This window comes from Mixophyes fleayi, chromosome 4, assembly GCF_038048845.1.
Source record: "Mixophyes fleayi isolate aMixFle1 chromosome 4, aMixFle1.hap1, whole genome shotgun sequence".
NCBI classification, from domain to species: domain Eukaryota; kingdom Metazoa; phylum Chordata; class Amphibia; order Anura; family Limnodynastidae; genus Mixophyes; species Mixophyes fleayi.
The window spans coordinates 316,600,107-316,622,288 of NC_134405.1; the positions used below are offsets into that span (position 1 = coordinate 316,600,107).

Genomic DNA, 22,182 nt, shown 5'->3' on the forward strand with positions numbered 1-22,182 from the left:
AGGTCATCGGTTCACCCTTATTAGAGCCGCCGTGTTCTCGGTTTGCACGGCTGGCTCCTAGATTCCAGCTCTGGTCACCCCCCAGTCTGCGTTCAGCGAGAGACAGGGGTGGTGTTTCTGTGCTCACTTGTAATGGATCTGGGGGGTGGGGGTGTTTTTACCATCAGTCTGAAAGTGCTACTTGCATGGCTGACTCCACATTCAGATATGTCGCTCGCTCCATAAGGTGCTGACTATATTCCTAATCCTGGAGTCTTGTGGCATTTAGAAGTAGGGGCTTGTTTATTGGGGTGAGGAGTAACTGGAGATGGGGTTATTGCTCTTTGACTATCATGCTATAATAAAGCCTCTAATTTCTGATCTCTGGACTATGGGTGTCTGCGGGCGGTGTTGGGAGTGTCTCTTGTATTATGGATGTGTTACAAGCACCATGTGGTTGCTAATGTGCTGGTGGTTTTAGGGACTATCTATCCAGTGGTTGTCCCATGGCTTGTATTGATTTAGGGGTGTTTCTAAGGTCACCTGCTTGAACCCCCTACTAGGCTTGTGACACAGGAGAGAGATGGGGGCGGTGACACAAGGGGGAGGGGGGTGGGGTGTCCATTGCCTAGTACACCCTTTGATGACACTGCAGTCTGGCCTAGTGGGTGGAGGATCAGTGGCTCCACACCAGCACCCATGGATCTCATGTGTGCCCATGCATTGCATGATGCGATGTGGGCAGGTGGGAGGGGGTGTTAGTGTTGCTGCGATGCAGTGACTGGCTTCTGAGGGGTTAATGAACAGTACAAGTCCAACGTTCCATTTTAGAACGTTCACGGTCCAACGTTCTTCTGGCTGGCCCCGCCCACCCATGCTACCCAGCATTCCCCATGCAGACAGGCAACGTGGGTTTCTTTCCCTAGGCCTGAGCGCCTTTCTGCACCCCTTGTACACGTTCCAGCAGCTATTCATCCCTGTGACCGGCTGCAAGGGAACTTGTTACATTGTCTCCATATAAGATACGTGCAGTTATGTTGAATACATTAATCACTGACACTTCCCCCCTCCTAGTTCGAGTTTCCTTTAAGCCATGTGAGTTCAACGAAGTCCATCGAATGCTCTTTGGCGATGTCTTAATGTGGCTTGTGCCCGACTAAGAGCTAGTAACTGCCCTAAATGCTACCCCCCCCCCCCCCCTACCTTCTAACTAGGGAGCATGCAGCGCCACGGGGTTGATTAGGCCTTGGCGAGTCTCCCATGCTTCGCTGGCACTGTCTGGGCCTGCAGTGCTCGTCCCTCTCTGTGCTGATAAAAATAGTTCTGGCTGCCACACTCAAACTATAAGTGGCAGTGCGACCTGGATGAGAGCAGTTGGGCATAAATCTTTATATGTATGTGGATCTGGGGAGTCAGTATGTAAGACTGCTGCTCTCTGGGACTGAACATGTGCTGAGTAGTTTTAGTATCTCCCTGTAACACATGCTGTCCACTTGAAAGTAGTGTCTGATTGCTTAGCGTCCTAGGTGTTCTGATATATATAGGTTATTCAGTATATTCTTATTTCTTTATGGCTTGACAATGCTTCTGAAATTTGTTGGCCACATTATTAGTTGATCTGCCACTTCTCAAATGCAAATATTGAAGGTGATTAAATGTTCAACTAAGTTAATGATATACCCATATTTACTATTAGATTGTTACTTAGAAAGAGAATTTATCTTGATAAGCAGATTTTTTTTTATAGTTAAGTTCTGAAGTAGGTTTGTTTGCAAACAATATAGAGCTGTTTGTGCTCCATCAAAATTGTTCTGTTTATTTGTATGATTATGTTGCTTGCATTTTACTAGCTTATGTAGTAATGTTTTGGACTCTTGTGTATACCAAACTTGCCTGCTTTGGCTAGGAGGTTTAATGTAGTTTTTGCATGAGTATATCTTTTTTTATTTTTAATAATTTTCCTGGATAGATAGTTGCTAAGGTATGTTTGGCTTGCATATGCTAAAATATTGCAAGGTGTGTAACTGTTAAATTTCACAAACACATTCACCTTCCTCTGCAGTGTAGTATTAACCAGCCTGTACCTTTAAACAAAAGACAGTGTAATCAGGTGACCAGTTCTGACTGCTGGTTTCATCCTTTACACCAGTTTTGTATCATTGCATTGTGAATCCTGTTTTTGCTTGCAGTGCAGCATCACATTGGTTGTCAATATCTAAATAGAACCAGTTTATTAGTAAGATATGCTATACACAGTCCACCGGCTGCTGAGTAGTTAAATCTCCCATAATTCCTGTCCCTTTACTGGTTGGTTGACATTTCTGGGAAAAGCTGCATCTGAAGTTGCTCAAGATATTGAAGTTTTTCTAGTCCTGTTTGTAGAAACTTGATAGCTTGGGCTTGTCATCCATAGCCTGATACAGTTTTAGCAAATACATTTGGGTTTAATGTAGCATCTGAGAATGCATCTCCTTATCAAGCAAAATAAAACATCATGTGATATATGCAGCTCCACCCTGTGCGAACATGATACAAGCATTCTCATTTATGTGATGTTACTATCAAAGGGACTTACATTTATTAGGGTCTGAGCATAGTGTGACTCTTGCCACTTGTTCTGCCTTGTTTGGCTTTTTTGTCTTGCACCCTCCGGTAATAACTTTCACTTTGGGGAAGGAAGTAAAGGGAGGCCTCTGCATTTAAAGCAGCCACATCTGGGGGCACTTCTGTGTGTTTGAGGTGTAGGTGGAGTCCAGTAGTTTGTACAGACAATGGTTACTAAGAACATTAACATTTTTGTGGGGCACTTTTGTTATGTGTCTCTTATTAGCATTAAAAAGGTGTTTTGTTAGAACACACCAACAGATCGCAAAGGGGTTGACATATAATCCCAGCTGAATTCCTTCTGTGCTAAAGGACCACTAAAAGTAAAATATAAGTGGCATTATATATAGCATTCTTATAACATTCACTAATATAAAACAAAGATCTGGTAAAAGTTTTATGCTGCAGTGTCTGTCAGTTGGATTGCTGGCAGGAAACCTGTGTCTGCATTCTTCACTGTAAGGGCCCATGTGCATCATTTTAAAATTCCTGCCGTAGTTCTACTAAAGATCTTGTATACAAATACAGGACTGTGTTTTGGACCATGTTCTGTCAGGTGATATAACCGCTACTTAAAATGGAAAAGTGTCAAAGCTACACAGTCTTGCACCAGTTTACACGCACTCTAGCGACTAATGTACCAAAATGACACTTGTGGAAGCAATTCCCGTAATACACTTGTAGATTGCCTGATGGATCTTTCTCCTTTCTTTTATTTACATTAAAAAAAACAGGCTTTTGTCAATAGAAGTAAACAACCGATGTCCACGAAAGGTGGTACTGCTGGTTCTTTTTTTCATTGGCAAATGCTATACATTTTTAGTGCCGCCATTGTTTAGTGTGCAAATAACCAAATGAGAAAAATCTCATGACCTGTGGTTGCCATTGGTTACAAATCAATTAATTTGTCATGTGATTTATTGCACACAGTTATGTGACTAAAACTCGCTGGTGTAGCTAGCGCAAACTTATTTCAGGTCTACTTCAACTGATAAACATTCGACAGTAGCTATTTGCTGACACTTTGAAACAGTTGAGTTTTCCCGAATTCGGCAACACACCTATAAACTTTAGGCAGGCATATACATACATGAGAACAAAAGAAAATGTTGTCCGGTGCTCTAAAACAAACAATATATAAATCGCTGTGTCTGCATATATATAAATAGGAGAATTTTTTGTGTACAATATATCTATATTGGAATAAGATCACCTGCCAACATCAAGGCATTTCTTGTAGGCGAGTCCCTAGCATGTGAAACAAATATGTTCAGGGTGTCAAATTTACTGGTCATCTTATTTGCAGGAAAAACTGACTTGTCTGTTGGAGAAAGTAGCTAATCTTAACAGGTGCTTTACATAGTGGGAACCCTGCTTATGTGTTTTGTTCAGTTAAGCACTTAATCTCCTCCATTCCAGCCACGTACATCTGCTGTATAGTTGAGACTGAGGGTAGTTCAGATGCTGCTTATGTCGATTTCATTCATCGCACTTTATTTTCCAAACCACCAGTCATAATTGTAATAGCTTCCTGTATCCTTTTACCTGAGCTACCATATAGTGACAGCATGTAGAATTTTACAGTTTTACGTTTAGAGCTGCATTATTACCTACGCTTTATATTTCACTAACCCACCCCCTTGCCAGTGACCCAGGGCTCCTCCATGCAGGCATTTTTCCTAGGACTTTCAATGTTTGCACATAGAACACGATGGATGTTTGAAGCCTCTTTTTATTTCTTGCATATCTCTTTGAAATCAATAAAGATTGGATTTACCTTATATTTGCTTAATCCCGTCCTGACTTCCGACTGTGCAAAGTTGTAGGCATTGACTTCTTTCTCTGGGGTTACTGTATAGGTATACCTGCTCGTTAATGCAAATATTTAATCAGCCAGTCACGTGGCAGTAACTCAGTGCATGGCCAAGAGGTTCAGCTATTGTTCAGACCAAACACCAGAATGCGAAAGAAATGTCACCTGAGTGACGCAACTGTCGGTGCCAGACAGGGTGGTCTGTCTGGAACTGCTGGAATTTTTGTGCACAAAAAAAAGACATCCAGTGAGGCAGTTCTGTGGGTGAATATGCCTTAACACGCAAGATCAGAGAAAAATGGCTAAACTGGTTCAATAAGGCGACCATAACTCAACCATGAGTTACACCAGTTGTATGGAGAAGAGCATCTCTCAACATGTACAGCACATCGAACCTTGAAGTGGATGGGCTACAGCAGCAAAAGACCCCTCCGGGGACCACTCCTGCCAGCTGAGGCTACAGCGGGCACATGCTCACCAAAACTGGACAGTTGATGGTTGGGGAAAACATTGCCTGGTCTGAATCTCTTATTCTGCTGATGGTAGGGTCAGAATCCATGGATCCACCTTGGGATGTGGTGAAACGGGTGATTCGCAGCATGTGCAGCCAACAACTCTGTGGTGCTATCAGGTCACTGTGGACCGAAATCTCTAAGAGGTTTCCAGCAACTTTTTAAGCCCATGCCATGAAGAATTCCGGCTGTTGAGGGAGCAAATGTGGGTCCTACCAAGTTCCAGAAAGTTGTACCCCCCCCCCCCCCCCCCTCCCAAAAAAAAAGTGGCTACTGAATGTGTGTAAATGAGAGATTAATACTGCAGCCATGTACTCTAGTCAAAAAAAGATATTCTTTCCTGTGTTCTGGCGGAAGTGATATTGTAAACGGTCACTCTGCCATTCTGACCATTATAGCCTTTTGTTGTTTTGTAGGCCACTCTCCCAAAGTGCATAGCGCTTATATGATCTGTTGTGCTAAGTGCAACAATATAAAAAAAAAGCAAGTTGTGGTTTGCAAGTGTCCAGATGACTAACAGTCCCCCTTCTCTGTGAACTTTGCATTTGTATGAATGGGCATCCTCAATGACTCTGCCTATAAGTATTGATCATGGAAGCAGGAAAGAGGATCTTGCATTGGACCATTTTATATCTGGGTGCCTGGCCCAAATCAGGCTGCTGCTGTAAGTATACGTCTGGATTTTAAGTTGACCCTAATCATTTTTTTTTATTTTTTTTTCTTGTTTGTGTAGATATATTTAAATTATTTTCACATCCACCTCTGCCAGTTTTTATAGTTTTTACTTCATTTTTGAACACATCACTAGGGAGATGTTTTAAATTTGTTCCACTTCTCATCCAGCAAAATGGTGCAGGCGCCCCTTCTGACCCTTTCTGTTCCTTTTAAATTGCCTAGAGAAACGAACACGTTTTTATTTTTAATACATCTCGGTAGGTTGACCCACTTTAGACATCTGGTATTACCAACAGCCGGTGTAGTTGCTTGTTTGTGACAGTGCTATCTTATACTAATTTGTACTGTTGAGGCCATGTCACCATGGGTATTTCAGAATGCTCCTCTATTTACCAGAAACCCGTAATGCTCTCTCAGTCCAGGAGAGGTTACTATATTGGTACACAGTCGGTGCATTCTGGCTTCAGTGTACTTGTACTTTAATAAGCTACATTCACATGGATACTGGTTCAGCCCACATAACGTAACTTTTAAATGACCAATATACTGTAGTTTTATGATTTATATGAACGTAATTTGCCGTTACGTATAGTTGGTGCCATTTTTGGATCTTTCCATAAGGAGGTCTCGGTAGTTTTAGCCATTTGTATCTCAAAGCGTTTCACTTTACTGATGTCACGTAAACAAAACCTTGAAGCAGAGCCTAGATGACAACACGTAACAATGAATATAGCACTATAAACGGGGAATCTAAGAAACGTTTACACCAGCGAGGTACGGTCCATAATGTTCTTTTTTGTTGGGAAGAGTGTGGCTGCTCCCTGGTGACTGACTTGTGTTTCACTGGTCTGTGAGTCTTGTTTTGTTGTTCTTTTCATCCCTATGACACTGCAAGGTTCATGGGGCCTTGATGGTTACAGTAACAATATTTTTGTTTGTGTACACCCTTTTCGTTTTCAGGGGTAACAAAGTTCATTCTGTCCCAACATGTACCTGTCATTGTGTCACTTTTCTGTCAGTGCTCTATGGTGTCTAACGTGACGAGGTGTCACCCTATCTTATTGGCAGTCTGTGCTGGAGCCTGGCATAGACATTCCGCTCTGCATGTTGTGTTTGTAGAGGATTGCCCGTGTGTGTGTTTAGGTGGAGGTTGCTTGTGAGTATCTTTTCCTAGGTGTTGGGGGAGGGGGTGTTTGGCCAGCGATCCTTTAAGACATTTCAGTTTAGCTGTGTAGGCTTTGTCTAAAACCAGCACTGAAAGGTTTGGCCCATTATGTTTAATTAGCAAGACCTATTAAATCAAATCTGCATAATTATTAAAATTCTCCTCCCTACCCTGGATGGTGCCCAGGGCAACTCCATGCAGCTGTAATACAGGACCAGCAAGTCCATTCCACTTTCTCCTTTAAAACAGGGACTGTGGTAAGAGACAGAGGAGCCTCCAGAAAGAAAAAAATTGCTGCATTGGGCAGCTTCTGGCCAGGTCAGGGAGCAGGAGGTTACTTACATTTTACCTAGTAGATAGTAGTGCAGCATTAATCTTTTATATGCCTGACCAAGCTTAAGCAAAGAGTGGTGTCCTCTAACTCCTATCTTGCTCGTGTCTCCAAATTGGCACCGAGGCGGCAACACACTGCTTACAGTGAGTGAGTGTGCAAAAGTTCAAGTAAGGTTGGTGTTGAAAATCGAACTCCAGTTTGTTTGTTTTTTCCTTTACTTGTCTAAAGCTGGGTACACCATAGTTGCCTATTATCCCGGAATGTCCGGTAGACTCACAAATTTTTGTGAGTTCTCCCGGACTCCCGAGAGAGCAGGCAAAAATCCCGGAACCAGCATCTCCCTGTTGTTGTAAACGGTGGGGGGCGGGGCTAACAGTGGCCCCGCCCCTGCTACGATTGGCCATAATATCATAAGATTGACAGGGGCGGAGCCTAACAGCGCACCACGCGTGGCCACGCCCCATCGACTGGACCCCTTCCCGGACAGCTGGTCTCAGAAGTAGGTAAGTATGGGGTACACACTACAGAAAATATTGACCGATGTGTTAGAACTAGTTTACTAATAACTGGGGGGGTGGAGGGGGACATGCCGATCCATGTGTACACACTATGCATGTTTTACAAGATTTACCTTCAGATCTGTTCTCTTCATCTGTCATAACAATCGGCTGAAAAGATCGTGACTGTTCACTCTATGGAGATCCTGATTGTGAGTGCATACTCTGCAGGATTGGAAGGAGGTCCGTTCCATTACCGAACCAGATTTTTAGTTCAGTTTAACAATCATATGAACGATACAATGTGCTTTGGGGCGATTATTCGTTGCAGTGTATACACCAATGCAATATCGGGCCGTTTATAGGATAATAGGCTGGATATACACTACAGTGTTTTCAGCCAAAGTGTCCCGTATAACTAGAATTAACATCTTTTTAACTCTACCTTATGTGTCGCCTTTCTTATCTTGTCAATGGTCCTTGGGTGTATGAGGTGGAAGTTAAGTTACCCTCCGTCTGAAAAGCTGTGACATGTAAAAGTAACCCTGCCATAAACCTGTGACCTCTCGGTATGCTTATTGGTGTTTGACGCTCAGATTAGTTGTAGCTTTGAAATGTTGTTGAACTCAAAATAAAAGGAGAGCAGGGAATATATTAATCGGTCATTTATATCTATTAATAGTTGGTACACTTTAATTACATTCAGTTTATAAGGTTGTTGGGAGCCTGGCTCTCCTATACTGTCTAGCTTTACACTGTCTCCTGTAATTCAATGTACGGGACAAGCACCCTAAAAACACTGAAATGATCACATACGCTCCTTTTATGTACTGTTACATGGTTCACGCTAGTGAGAGTGCTGTGGCTGATGCGTCTATTGTTGTCCTGTGTTTTGGGGTTTATTTGTTCTGGTTTGTTCTTGCAGTGCCCGTCCTGCTTTCCCTGTGTAAATCTTTTCATTATACCTCAGAATGCCCCCATACTGTGCGACTGTAGAAAGGTGAGGCGTGGCGAAGCTCTCCAATGCATTCACTGTTGGGACAAGAGGAGCTTCTTAAGCCTGAACGTAGCAGCCATTTTTATCGTTCAGGTATTGGGGTGAATATAAACTTTTCAGGTAGTCTGTTCAGTGGGTGCAGCGTTTCCTGTGCACTCCAGGCTTCCTGTATGCTAGCCACAAGCCAAAATGTCTGTCAACTTTAAACAAAATAAAAACTTCAGATTTCTAAAATGTTCTCATATTATGACTATTTAAAGGGAACCTGTGACCTATACACAATATTCATGAGCACAACCTATCCATTCCCTTGTGACATCGCTGAGGTGCTTCATGATCAGCCCATAAAATGGCTGCCTCCACTGTGTGTAGGTGACCGGTACAGGAACCTTTCCATATATTGCTGTCCCTCATTAGAGTTTTCAGATATAGTTTGTATTAGTAAGGAGTAAATTAGTAATGCGGTTTGTGTGTTGAGCCCCAGGCATATTTACACAGCTGAGAGTATCACGGGTGTAGCTGAGCATCCCGCCCCTCTGGTTCCTAATCACTACGTGATTGGCAGGACCGGTACAGGAGTGGCAGGTTGGGCGACTAAACAGGACTTGTGCACTGCAATAACCAACGCTGCAAGGTAGGATTATGTAGAGCTGTTGGTGCTGGATTAACTGGTCATATTACAGGGCTGGATATGACTGATGTAACGGGTATTTTGAGCTTAGAGGAATCTTAAGTTACTGGCTTTCTGGAATGAGGAGCAGGCTGGGGACGTTTGCTGTGGGGTAACGCTGCAGAGACGCAGGCAATGGATTTTGCCAGCTGTGAGGCTCCCTTGTTTTTGCTGCATGTGTGTGTTTTATTTTCAGGAGTCAAGAGTACATTGTGGCTCAACCAATGGGTGGGGGTGGAGGAGGGGGGTGGAGCGACACCTTTCCAAGCTGCTTTGCACAATCTCTTGTATCTTGGTCTGTGCAGAGCTTTCCATTGATGAAGACCTGGAGCCAGACGGTCATGGTAGGGTGGGGTTTGTAGAGGAGGTGCTTTGTAATCTCCACAAGTAGATAGAAAGGGGGGGGGGGGATTTTAGGGGTTTGTATGTTCAGGAAAAACTTAATTTTGCAGTTGTCTGTTCTCTCTATTTAGACAAACCAGTTTCTTGTTGCAGTTAAATTTTATGTCCAGGATTGTGTGGTTGAGATATATAGGAGTATGATATAATAGGTTCGTTTTGTGTGTTTGGTGTTTCTACTCCCTGTATTGTAACCCACTGATATAATTCCTTTTGTTATCGCTGCAACTGATATGTTGCTTGTTTTCTTGGCTTACTGTACTGTTTTCAGGTGTTTAATTTTAGTACGTAAGAAACGTCAACATTTAAATATAAAGGAAAGTAAGTTAGTACATAATCTAGAAATTAGCGTGAAAACAAAATAGAAATGGCGATCACAGCTGCCTTACATATTACTGACAATATAAAATGTATTTGAAGTGTTCTGTGAAGAACACATATATATATATATATATATATATATATATATATATATATATATATATATATATATATATATAATATTATATAAATCAATCAATCATACACACACTAGCGGCTGCCATTACCATTCTGTACCATTTTAGTGGTGAGCTGTTTATATTGTCAATATACAATCCAAAACACATTGCTACAGCATTGGTATACTTTGTGATTAACCATCTTGGGTATGCTTTTCTGTACCTTTAAGCCTTCTCTTGTGTGCACCACTGGCTATGATTCTTGTATTCTTGGTATTGTCATTTGTTTGTTTTTTCATGCACATGAGTCTTAATAATGTAATACTTTAGAAGAAACATTAGGACAATGCCATTCTTCTGTATATCATGTATTTTGAAGTACCTGAAGATTAGATTAGTAATTGTCTTGCTTTCTCTCTGAAAGACTTTTAATTTAAGTGCGAAATTTCCACTGCGCTAATTCCCAGGAGTACAGTCATTTCAATGATACGGAATCCTGGGTACATGGGTGTGAAGCTACAGGTGTTAGGGTAATGTGCTGTATCCTGAATGTATTGATAAGAAGTAACGTGTAATTGTGTGTTGTGATGTGAATGTCATTTAAGTTTTGTTATAGAGAGATTTACATATTTGTCTGATAATGTATGGACTTGCTATTTAAATATATAGTAGTAGTAGTAATATATAATGTCTTTTTAACCCAGGGATAGACATGATAATGAAGAACTCAAGAGCCAGTCAGTAACATCTTAGAACCAGCAGCGCATTTTAATAAAAAAAAGTAGATGTGCATCCATAGCATTGACTTCCAAAGGGTTCTGTACCAGCAGGCATTATATTTTTTATTTTATTTTTTTTTATTCACTTTGCCCACCTGGGATTTATACAGGCCTGCTTTCATTCTCCTCCCCTTCTTTGAGTGAACAAACATAAACTTAAAAGCATTTTTTGGCAATTGTACCGTGGTATTTTTTGGTGGTACCGTGAGTTCCGCACTTACCCCGATGGCTGTGTGTTGAATTCCGTGTCTTGAAATATGTGACACCCCTCAGAGGTGGAAGGTTTTACTTGCTGTAATACTGACTGGACTTCACTTTGAATTGAATCCCAATTTAATATTCATCTAAACCTTTATATTTTTCTAGGAGTTCACATTACTAAATTCAGAATTTTAAACTTGATTTTGAAATGGTGCAATGTGATCTTGATACTAGTATTATACCTGAAAGATGGTCACGTGGTTTATAACCAAGCAAGAAGCAGCGTTATCAGATGAGAGAGCAGTGAGCTGTCTCCCTGGGATTGGCTTGGCACGCTGCACGCATATTTTGCCTCCTATACTATGGAGGATTCGTTGTTCTTCCCAGCTAGCAGAGGTCGTCATGCGAAGCCAGGAGCGACCGCAAATAGCTTCTCTCCTGTGCCTGGTCTTTACCTGTAACATGTCTCCTTGTAATTAGTGTTTACCACCCCCACCAGGATATGTAATGCTCCCTATTCCTGTTATAGCAAATGTTTAGCTCTCTGCTGCCCTTGTTCTTGTTGAACTACAACTATCAGAAGGAGGAATCACACCTGGACATTTCCTGATTGAGTATTTATTGCTAATAGATGGTAGAGCAAACCTTAGTAACCCTGAATTTGCCCGTATTATTGTCCACATTGCTCTACACTTCACAATATTGGTTGCTGTGGGTTTCTTTACTTTTGCAGCAGTGTTTGGCAAATAAACCCCCTGCATGTTTTCTGGATTTTCTGTCAGGAAGAAAAGTGCATTAATGGCTTAATCTAAACTATCGACATAAGCTACTTATTATTTCACGTGACTGTGAGGAGATCTAATCATGCCCTGTTCTGGATTGCCTTGAAATAGGTTTTCAGAACCACTTATGCAGGAAGCAGTGTATAAAAGAGAACCTTTTGGGATGATTTTTTTTTTGCTGGAAGTTGATGCACATCTTTCCTGGCTATTTTAGAACAGCCCCTAGATCATCATCATCATCACCATTTATTTATATAGTGCCACTGATTCCGCAGCGCTGTACAGAGAAATCATTCGCATCAGTCTCACTGACTGGCTCCTTTCATGTTTTGTCTGCCCTGCCTGGGGGCAGCTTGGGGTGCTGAACAGATAGCTTCAGTTACGTCATTGGTTCCTAGTGAACTGAGGGGTTAATTCACACGAATACTTGTTCAATGTTCAAAATATCTGCCACTCTGGTACTGTGCCCTTTGCCTTACAGCTGGCGTGCCAGATCACGAACATATGTATATAGTCTGGCGTAGAACTGTTCACGGTAAAGGATCCTGTTTCTAGGGACATCTTGACATCCTCCATTGGAGCGTCTGAGACAATTTTGTTTACTAAACAGAGTTGTTTACCATATTTTTATTTTAAACTGATTACTTTTCTTAAAAATAAGTATATATTTTGTTCAATGCATTTTTAGTCAACTGATTTGGTCTTTTGTTTTATGAATAACTGGTATCCACACAGTCCTCTACCCACTGATGGTGTGATACTGCTGTACAAACCTGATTACAGCATGAGCCCAATATAGTGTCCAGAGTGCCCCATCTTTAGGATCCGATTGGGTCTCCACAAACCTCAAAAGCGCGTGTGGGGGGGTTGTGAAACTCCGTTTTAGCTGAAGACACAATGCAAATGGGGTCTTTGGCGGACTAGATATTTTAGCCCGACAGAGAAATCCATTTGGCAGATTGATCACTTGGGGTATATAGATTGACCAGACTGCAGTATCTTGAAAGCTTAAAGTGCACACGTCTGCGAACTTGGGGAAACTGCCTTTTTGTGAGGAAAAATTAATATTTCTAAAAATGCAGCCTATTATTTAACTTGGAGCTGTGATGTGACTGGTTCCTAGTGAACTACGCTTTATTAATATTGTCTGCCTAGGCCTGGCCAACCTGTGGCTTACCAGGTGTTGTGAAAGTACAAGTCCCAGCATGCCTTGCTAGCCATCAGCAGGCAAAGCATGCTGGGGTTTGTAGTTTTACAACACCTGGTGAGCCACAGGTTGGCAAGGCCTGTACAGTCGCAAAACTTATCCTTGTGTAGGTTACAGGGGTACTATAAGGGCAGTCTGTGATAGAAAGTAGTTATGCGGTTTCTCTATTGCCTTTAATTTTTATTATGGGATTTTCACTATAAGCTTCTATTTTAGTTTGGAACATAAACTAGAAAGCTTTAAATTAATTTTATATTTAATTAAAACAATCTAATTGTGCTTGGTTTTCAGAATGTAATATTTTACATGAGTAAGCTGATGGGATGTTTTTCTCATTTTGTTATGCTATATAGATAGCCAAGCTGCTGTTGGCTGTATATGATTTTTAATTGAACTAATAAAGATCCACAAAGATTTCCCTCTGCTGTATAATGTGTGCTGTGCGAGTATTTAAGTTCTGTATCCGCAGAGGGGGCCTGGAGTCTCCTAACACAAGTTTGTCACCTGTAGCTGCTAGATCTCATCTCTCCAAGGCCTAGTGTTTACCATGTAGCTGTTTACATGTAACCTGCTGTCACAGGAGGGGGCAGTGTATCTGTACCATGAAATTCCATTAATCTCTTCTTAAATATAGCCGAGACCTTGACCAAAGTCACAGCTAGAAAGCGTTCACTCAGTAAAAAAAAAAAAAGTGATTATTACTTATGCTTTTTTTTTTTCTCTCTCTCTCTTTAAGCTGGGGGAGGTCTTATGTTGACTCAGGTGTTGGTTTTCATGGTCACTCTTCTTGTATAAGAATAGTGTCACTTTTTCAGCTACCTTAAAATAGCTTCCCCCTTTAAAAAGCCGTTTTGGTTGTAGCGGCGTCCAGTGTGTTTGAGACACGTCTCCCTTGATAAAGGTGACTCTGCGCTGCCCGTGGCTGCTCAGGTGTACACCTGGATAAAAGTCACATGCGTTCGTTTACACTCTTATCTTCTATGCTTCGGCTTTGCAGGGCAGCTTGAATGCGAGTAATTAACCTTTTACTGAAGGGGTTGTTCTCTCCCCTGTCTGATGTGTGCTAATTTGGCATTTTTACTATCCACATGTTTTTGAAATCTACCTCACCCATTCCATTGAGGACATGGGTTCCACTGAGATATTGTATAGGAGCCATGTGCTCGATCAGTTATTCGCTCTTTACCATGTCCTAACCCACTGGCGGGTGATTGGCACTTGACGCCACACCAGTCATTATATACGAAGTTTCTGAACTGAACGGCCCCCACACAATTGCAGGTTTAAAATGCTGTTTTTCTGCGTTAAGTTGCAAGACACAATTGTTTGAGTGTTTTTCTAATTAAATCTGGTAATAGCCGTGAGTGGCTGCATTTGAGTAAAACGCTCTGTTCATTATATTTTAATAAGGGTGCTCTCCCCCATGTTTTAGCTGCAGGGCATGGCAGTAATGTCACAAGTCAGCGTGTTACATCACAAGGGCTGGACCTGCTTTATTTATGCCTCTCTGAGCTAGATTTTTAAAGCAGTTGTGTCCCGTGCATGCCGTTGCGTTCCTTAATGAGCCTGCATGTTTGTTTGTCGTTCTTGCAGCCTCAGCACTAGAGTGCACAGTGGCTGCCAGGCCTCCTATACTGCTGAGTGCTCCTTTCAGCCATGTGTGCTGCCGACACGCCCCTGGCACTATCACACCGTGGATTGTCTGCAGGCCACGTCACTCTAACCAATCCCATATGTTTAAGTGAAGGACACCTTATCAATGATTGTCTGCCTGCGTTTATGCTGCAGGCTGCTGATACATGGCCAGCCAGAATCTGCAGGGCGAGCGTCGTTTTGAAAGCCAAATATTTGTAAGATTATACCCTGCGTGTACTGCCACAGTTACTCCTTTAGAACAAGCTATGGCTAATCTAAAGTGTGGGGTAACTCACACTTTTTTTTTTATTTTACTTTCTCATTCATTTTGTTGGTACTGCTCACACTGGTACATTTGTTTGGTAACTACAATACGATGGGCTTACTTGACAAGCCGGTATTTGACTTGGGACGTAGTTAACAGTCGAAGAGAATTCAAGCGCATATATTTTTGTATAGAATGGTATTGTAGGATAAGGCTACTAGTTTAGTCCTTGCTAATATTTAACTTTTGACGACAAAGCCAGGTTGCCATTAATTGTTAAACTGCTGACAATCTGTGAAAACAAAGTGGAATTTTCACCTGTTTGTAAAACAAGAACAATCCCTTTCCTTACATATATAGATCTGAAAGCTCAAGAACTTCTCTGGCGTTCTTTACATTATAGAGTTGGCAGGTATTCAGAAGTGCAAATTACTATAAGTTGACCAAGATGTATTTAGAAGGAGTTGTCTGCTGCTGTCCACTTCAGATCAGTTTAGGGAAACAAAACAAATTGGGTAAGGGTTGTAAAACAGAGTAAATAATTTAGAGGTTCCCAATACTCCACCCTGTCGTATCCTGCGGTCTTTGCCTGCCATAATTTGGCGTTTAGCTTAATTGTGCCGATGTTCTGAGCTTACCACAGTCAGTGTGCGTATAGCTTGTAATGGACCTCATTGTGAGCCCAGTTGTGGGGGTAGATCAAATGTATTGCGGGACTGACTGGCAACAGATCTCTGCATTAGTAAATACCTTGTATAAATGAGGAAGGTGCACACCCACTTGTAGCAATAGTCCCAGCGACGGCATATGTCTGCAGGTGTCCTAACTTTAGTAATTTCCATAAGCTGACTAAAATCCCTCATGTCCGCAGCATAGTGAACAGCAAGGGCATCGTATCGCCACGGCCAAATTCAAACTGTTTTTTTTTACAACGCCTTAAGAGTTTTCCATTGAAGCGACTCTGTTCCCTCCATTTTGGGAAATTGTACAAATAGACATCAGTTCTGCTCTGTGTCGCAGTGATGTCACGAAGACTAGTAGGTTAGTTTTGCATTCTCATAATGGTTGTCTCCCCTGTGTGACTGTGCATAATAAAGTGAGAAAACTGAAATATTTAAAGATTAATATTAAAAACATTATTTTTTTCACCCTAAAGCAGTGGAACCCAAAGTTTCTCAGTTTGAGGCACGCTTAGGGTCTCCTATAATTTTTTTCAAGGCACCCCTAAGCCAAAATAATTACCAAGAAGTCACCTGTCTTGCTCACCACTGGCCTGTGCTGAGGCACCCCTGTGAGATCGCCGCGGCACCCCAGGGAGCACAGTGTGGGAACCACTGCCCTAAAGCAATTTTACTTGCTAAGCATTTATTTTCACTGTCTTTTTTGATTTGGTAGATAAAATTTGGGGCCGCACTAATGACTAGTCAGCTGGGGCCAATTCTAGTCAGTAATACTGACTAGAATTGGTCCGCGCTCAGGTAGTTTCACAGCAGTGTCCTTGATATGTTTCTTGCATGACAAATGCTGACGATTTTTATTTTTTATCTAGCACATCTAATATCTGAGTGGTAAGACCTTATTGTCCTAATGTTGTTTTTTTTTTTTTTTTATCTATTTACAGACCCTCCTCTTCCAGCCAAAGTGGTGAAAGCCGGTATTCCTAGGCCAAGGCGGGGCAGCAAGGTACCGTCTTGTTAATCTACAAACGTTTGCTGTGGTAGTTATATGTGGATCTTGTGCTGTCAGTGCTGCTTTTTGTGCTGTGAATGTAATGTTTGTAGAATGATTCCTCCAAGTACCAGACTTGTGCAATGTATTTTAATGTGCTCTTTGGATCAGACCTTAAACACATTTTTGCGCGCCATCTGTGTGTTCATTAAGGCAGGATTTGTGTAACGTACTCTGATTGGTGGGCATATTTCATTAAACTTTTGCCTGTAGAGCCACACAAGTGTTGACGTTTGCCCAGTTTGGTTTAAATTTGCCAGCTTAAAGGACAATTATAGAATTTAGTAGGCATCACTCACCAGCGGGAGGACTGATCTGTAGAGTAAAAAGGAATTGCGCCTGCACCCTCCCTCCCTTCCCCCACTGTCATAATTCTATTTCAGCTAGCTGATGTAATGACGTGATATGTCCACTATGATGACTAGTGGCGCTGTGACTTTAACATCTATCTAGCATGGCACACTGATGCGGCGTACTGACGCAGGTGTAAGAGATGGGACATTCTGTGGCCTATTCTGCAGCTATGTTGTTGGTCTATCACCTGCACCACATAGAGAATGAGGATCTAACTGGAGCGCTCCAGTCATCTGTTTCTATTCTCCAAAATTTCTTAGGTGTATTTGTGACTTGTGTCTTCTAGACGTCTGCTTTCTATAAATAGGTTCAGTATGTTTCCTATCACTAGAGTGGTTCTTTTTTATATATCCTATTATAGTGTTGCCTGACTAAGCTTTAAAAAAATATAAAAATCGCACACCTGTTCATCATGACAAGGGTTCTAGAGAGTGCAGGCCATATGCTAATGGCTAAACTCTGCCGCACTCTACTTCCTCTCCTGCAAGTTGTTGATGGTGGAAATGTTTTTGAGAGACACAGCTCTGCCCTGAACTATTCTCATAAAGTAATTACTTAAATTGGGATGGGCAGAGCTGTGTCTCCAGCTTTGCTTTTTTTTTTTTTGTGTTGAGTGCTTTGGTACCGGTGCACTTGCTTTTAGACCCTCTCCCAGAATAAGACTTGATTTTATTAAGTTTTAAAACCATGCCATTAAGATTTTACTTTATAAGACGTTAATCTAACCGGTGATCGTTTTTTTGCACTAAGGCTGTGTCCAAACAGACTTTATTTTTTTTTTTTTATTAAAAACACCAGAGGTGGTTTTCAAAGAAATGCAAATTTTAGGAGCATGTCTGAAGTGTCAAAGCACCTCAAATGCGCTCCCCTCAAAAAGCACTGTCGGGACATACCCCTATGGTAAGCCTAGGACCTCTCATACAAGGGTGCTGAATATCTATTACATTAACGGCTAGTTCACCCGTTCGCTGCTAATGTCCCCATAACAGACGTTAGCAATTCACTAAGCAATTGGTGTAAGAAATGAATTCTGTGTGAAAGATTCAGCTATATTCACTGCTATCATGGTTTAGTTTTACAGTGTTGTGTCCAAACATTACAAAGGTAGGGAAGTACTGAGCTAGTGGAAGCCACAGCAATATGCATCATTCTCTTTCAATGTCTGCAGGTTGGAGATTTTGGTGATGCCACTAATTGGCCAACGCCTGGAGAAATTGCCCACAAAAGCACACCGGTAAGAAGCCAAAACAACGTCCGACATATTTACATTCTTCTGTTTCCATCTCTGGGTTTCTAGAATGCAACACTGCTTTATACTGTACATAACATATATATATATATATATATATATATATATATATATATATATATATATATATATATATATATATTTCATATTTATTTGTGGCGGCGCTCCCTCATCATTCTATGCAGTTTTTGAATGTGGGTTGTTTTTTTACAGAAGTTCTACATATACTTATTGTTTTTCAATGTGTGTGTTTGATAGCTGTTTTTCTGTGAGTGACAGGTGTGCTTTATGGGGTGGGGACTTTCTCCAATGTTAGAATTTGAAGAAGCCAATTCAATTCCTAGCGAAGTTCAGCCACGCACAATTCTGGGTACTATGGTACCCAATATCGTGGACTGTCCTGCACACCTTTTTGGGGGTGGGTGATGCAAACTTTTTAAGTTGCTTCACCCCAGAGTGCCACCCCGACCGTTCCAGAGGCACGGCACATCACTAGGAATTGAATCGGCCCCTTACAGGGAAATTCAGTTGGCTGCGTTACTGTAAAAAGTAACGCAGCCTGTGCGCTATTTTGGATATTATGGTGAAAGTGTGCATAATTACCGTTAAAACGGAAACTTCAACGCCGGATTTTTGCTCGTGGCTCCCTGAGCAGTGAGCAGAATTCTGTGTAAAAAATGCCTTATTAACGGTAATAGGTTTACCCTGGCTGTATTCTGGGGGTATTTGAATTTCCCTTTGTGGGTCTTGGATTGCCTATTTTTTTTTTTTTTATATTTTCAGTGTGTGTTGCTGCTATATGCTGTTTGCTTGTTTTTGTTTTTTTAATGCTGCATTGCTCACCCCATGGGTCTGACGAAGCCCCATGGAGTTTGGATTTCTATTATAGTGCAGGAAAGCCGTATTAGTGTGAATAACCCTTTAAACGTGTCCAAACAAACTGATTCATGCGTAACTGTTTGTTTGTAGGGGGGACATTGCCATCCGCTAATTGCAAAGAAGGGGGTTAATGGAAAGGCAATCTCTCTCCCACCTGCACAAAGGGGGATCCCAACCTTGAACAATCCTGCATTATGTAGGGTTGGTCTTACTGGCTTATTCTATGGACACTAATACTTGAGGCTTCTGTCAATTGTTCTTTTCATGTGTTTCAAACCCGGTTATTTTTATTTTCCCGGCACGTAAGACATCGCCGCTCTCTGTCATTGAGTTTAGAAAGCAGCATTGTGTTGCATGACAAGATGACAAAGGATAAGCCATTGCTGGTTAATTTATAAGGAAATGACTGAAAAGCACAGAATGAAATTAGAAAGCGGTGTAGTTGGTATAAGTGGCAGGAGGGTACTGTCATCTGGAGATTGGAATGTACATTCAGTGTTTTATTGGTGTCTCTCGTCTGGAGTGCAACTTCCAAGCTCTTTAAATGTGGCCGTGTGACACCAGGAATAGCACATGTCCCCCCAAGCAGGATTTCCATGTAGGGCTGCCCTCCTACTGACTCCTCCTGCCAGGTCCACAGCTCGTAGTCTCTATTCTGGGACTGACAGCCTCCCAGGCAGCGTGCAGTGCTCGGGTGCTTCACCCCAGGATTTATTTTTAGAATCCTGGGAAGAGTAGCTTGGCTTGGGACACGTGAAGGTTTCGGATTTCGTTAGCTTTTTGTGGATAACAGGTAAGGGAGATGTGTTTGGAGAAAATCTGTCTTTATACTCTGCTACCTGTGCCGTACAGACTGGAGAGGGTGTCAGTTTCAAGCTATTTATAGACGCACCAGAAAGTGATTCCAAAGAATAAATGCTATTTAATTGCTAACTGTGTTCATGTGACAGATTTTGTGTTTTCTTTTTATTGCCTTTGACCCTAAGCTTTGATGAGACTGCCTTTTATGTGCAGGTTAATCTGCAGATTATGCATCCTCTTACCACTAGGACTAGGTGGATTATTGGACTAGACTGCAGTCTGTGTCCACGTACTTTTAGGAATGAGTAAATCTGTCTCTGTAAATTGAATGGCTCTGGTGCTCCCACCTTTATTTTCGGGGCTAGTTGATCATTAATGAGGTGTTGGCAAACCCAATGGATGAATCCCTCTGACTGTAGCAATCCCTCTGGCTTTAGTCTTTGATCCCAGGCTATTTGTTTGCAGCTCTCTGCTGTGTGTTAATCTGTGACTGGTGTGTGACTCGGATATTAAAGTGTACTGGATAAAAACATTCAATTGCAGCTAAATGCATTGTTTTACTACTAGAGGAGATAAGTGGATTCATGTTAAGTCGTGTGGACCTGCTCACTGTAATCAGTGTTTGAAAAGTAAAACGACAAGTTCATATTTTGCGGTATTATTTTGGGAATCATAAAAAACCGCTGACCCACACTGAATGGCCTTTGTCCGATTCTTGGAGCTGCGCCTAGACCCCCAGCCTGCGTCTACGTTTGCAGGTTGACTTGAAAATGCGCTTGTTGGATTGAGCATTTGAAAAGAATATAAGGATCTCTGGATTGCGCTGATTACATGTCACACGTGTATTTAAATTATTTTATGACTCTGGCTGAATTGTGCTCAGAAATTCACATTTCTGCAAACAGCAACTGCAAGGTGCAAAATGCTTCCTCTTATAGGATGACATCTGATATCTGCCGCTATCAAGGTGGTAGAAATAAAGGTGGTCCTTTTACAGATGGGGAAACTCCCCTTTAAACGCACCATCTCCAGCCTTTGTTTCCTTTACATAACCTCATCTTGCATGTTGTGGCACTGATGCCCCCTCTGCACAAAAAAAACAATTCAGCGAACGCCTCCCACCAGGTGATGCAAAATTTATACCCTTACTGCTATTTGTGTAAATGTGGGCTTGTGACTTCACAAAACAGCCTTTGTGCTGCTCTTTAGCACCTCTGTGAACCACTGTATGGGGTAAACTTATCAAGCTGCGGGTTTGCAAAAGTGGAGATGTTGCCTATAGCAACCAATCAGATTCTAGCTGTCATTTTGTAGAATGTACTAAATAAATAACTAGAATCTGGTTGCTGTCGACAACATCTCCACTTTTTCAAACCCGCCGTTTAGTAAATATATCTCTTGGTGCGCAAGCCTACAGTGTCTGCAATGATTGCACAGCATTCACCTCTAATGTTCTGACACGAATGTAATAAGCTGCTAATGAAACTGCTGTCAATTAGGCTTTATAGTGAAATGCAACAATCAATTGAGGCTGTTTATGAAAAGCTACAGATAGCTTCAGCTGTCTACTGTGTAGTATTGTTTATTCTAACACAAAAAGCAATGAAATTAAACTTTTTATAGCAACTTTTATCTTGCATGAACTGTGCCCTGTTTTGTGACTTGTGGCTGTTTTCTTGTACTTTTTTTTTCAGTCAGTAGTCTATTAATTTGTAATCACTGATGATCTTTAGTGGTCATTTTCTTGTGACTAAATTAAAATTATATTAAATTAGGATTTATTTATTTTTTTACATCCCTAATTCAGAATTTGTTCTGATTGTCTGATGGGTGCTGACACTTGGCTTTAATCTCCTCTAGCAGTGACCTCTTTAAGTGGAGGGGAGAGAGCAGTGTGGTCTCTGTATAATGGGCTTTTATGCTCCTGCCTTAGTGGGGACATGGGTTAAGCACTGTGACATCCTCCGTGATAGGGGGTGACTGATCATGTGATCTGTTATCAGCAGTCACATGACTGCAGACTTCCAGTGGGCGCTTGTTGCTAGGAGAGCTGCTCGATGGAGGCCTCATAGCAACAAAGTAGTGTGGCCGATCTTGCATGTCAGTAGCCAGATAAATAAGATTCTTCATGTAGAATGACTACAGAATTTGCACATTGCTCATAAAAAGTTAACCAAGTAAATCCTTATTAAATATACATGCTGTGCGTTATGGTCC

General features: G+C 41.6%; 1 protein-coding gene across 7 annotated transcripts in view; it reads left to right on the top strand.

The window, feature by feature from the left end:
• LARP1 (La ribonucleoprotein 1, translational regulator) overlaps positions 1-22,182 on the top strand; it is a 37,616-nt gene that overhangs the window by 452 nt on the left and 14,982 nt on the right. For 5 of the 7 annotated variants that reach the window (XM_075210118.1, XM_075210117.1, XM_075210119.1 and 2 more), the window contains exons 2-3: positions 16,576-16,637; positions 18,205-18,270. In XM_075210118.1, the coding sequence (XP_075066219.1) occupies positions 16,576-16,637; positions 18,205-18,270 (128 nt within the window). Of the gene's footprint in view, positions 1-9,350; positions 9,398-16,575; positions 16,638-18,204; positions 18,271-19,864; positions 19,958-22,182 lie in introns of those variants that run through there. The other 2 variants (XM_075210123.1, XM_075210124.1) reach the window with 2 other exon arrangements.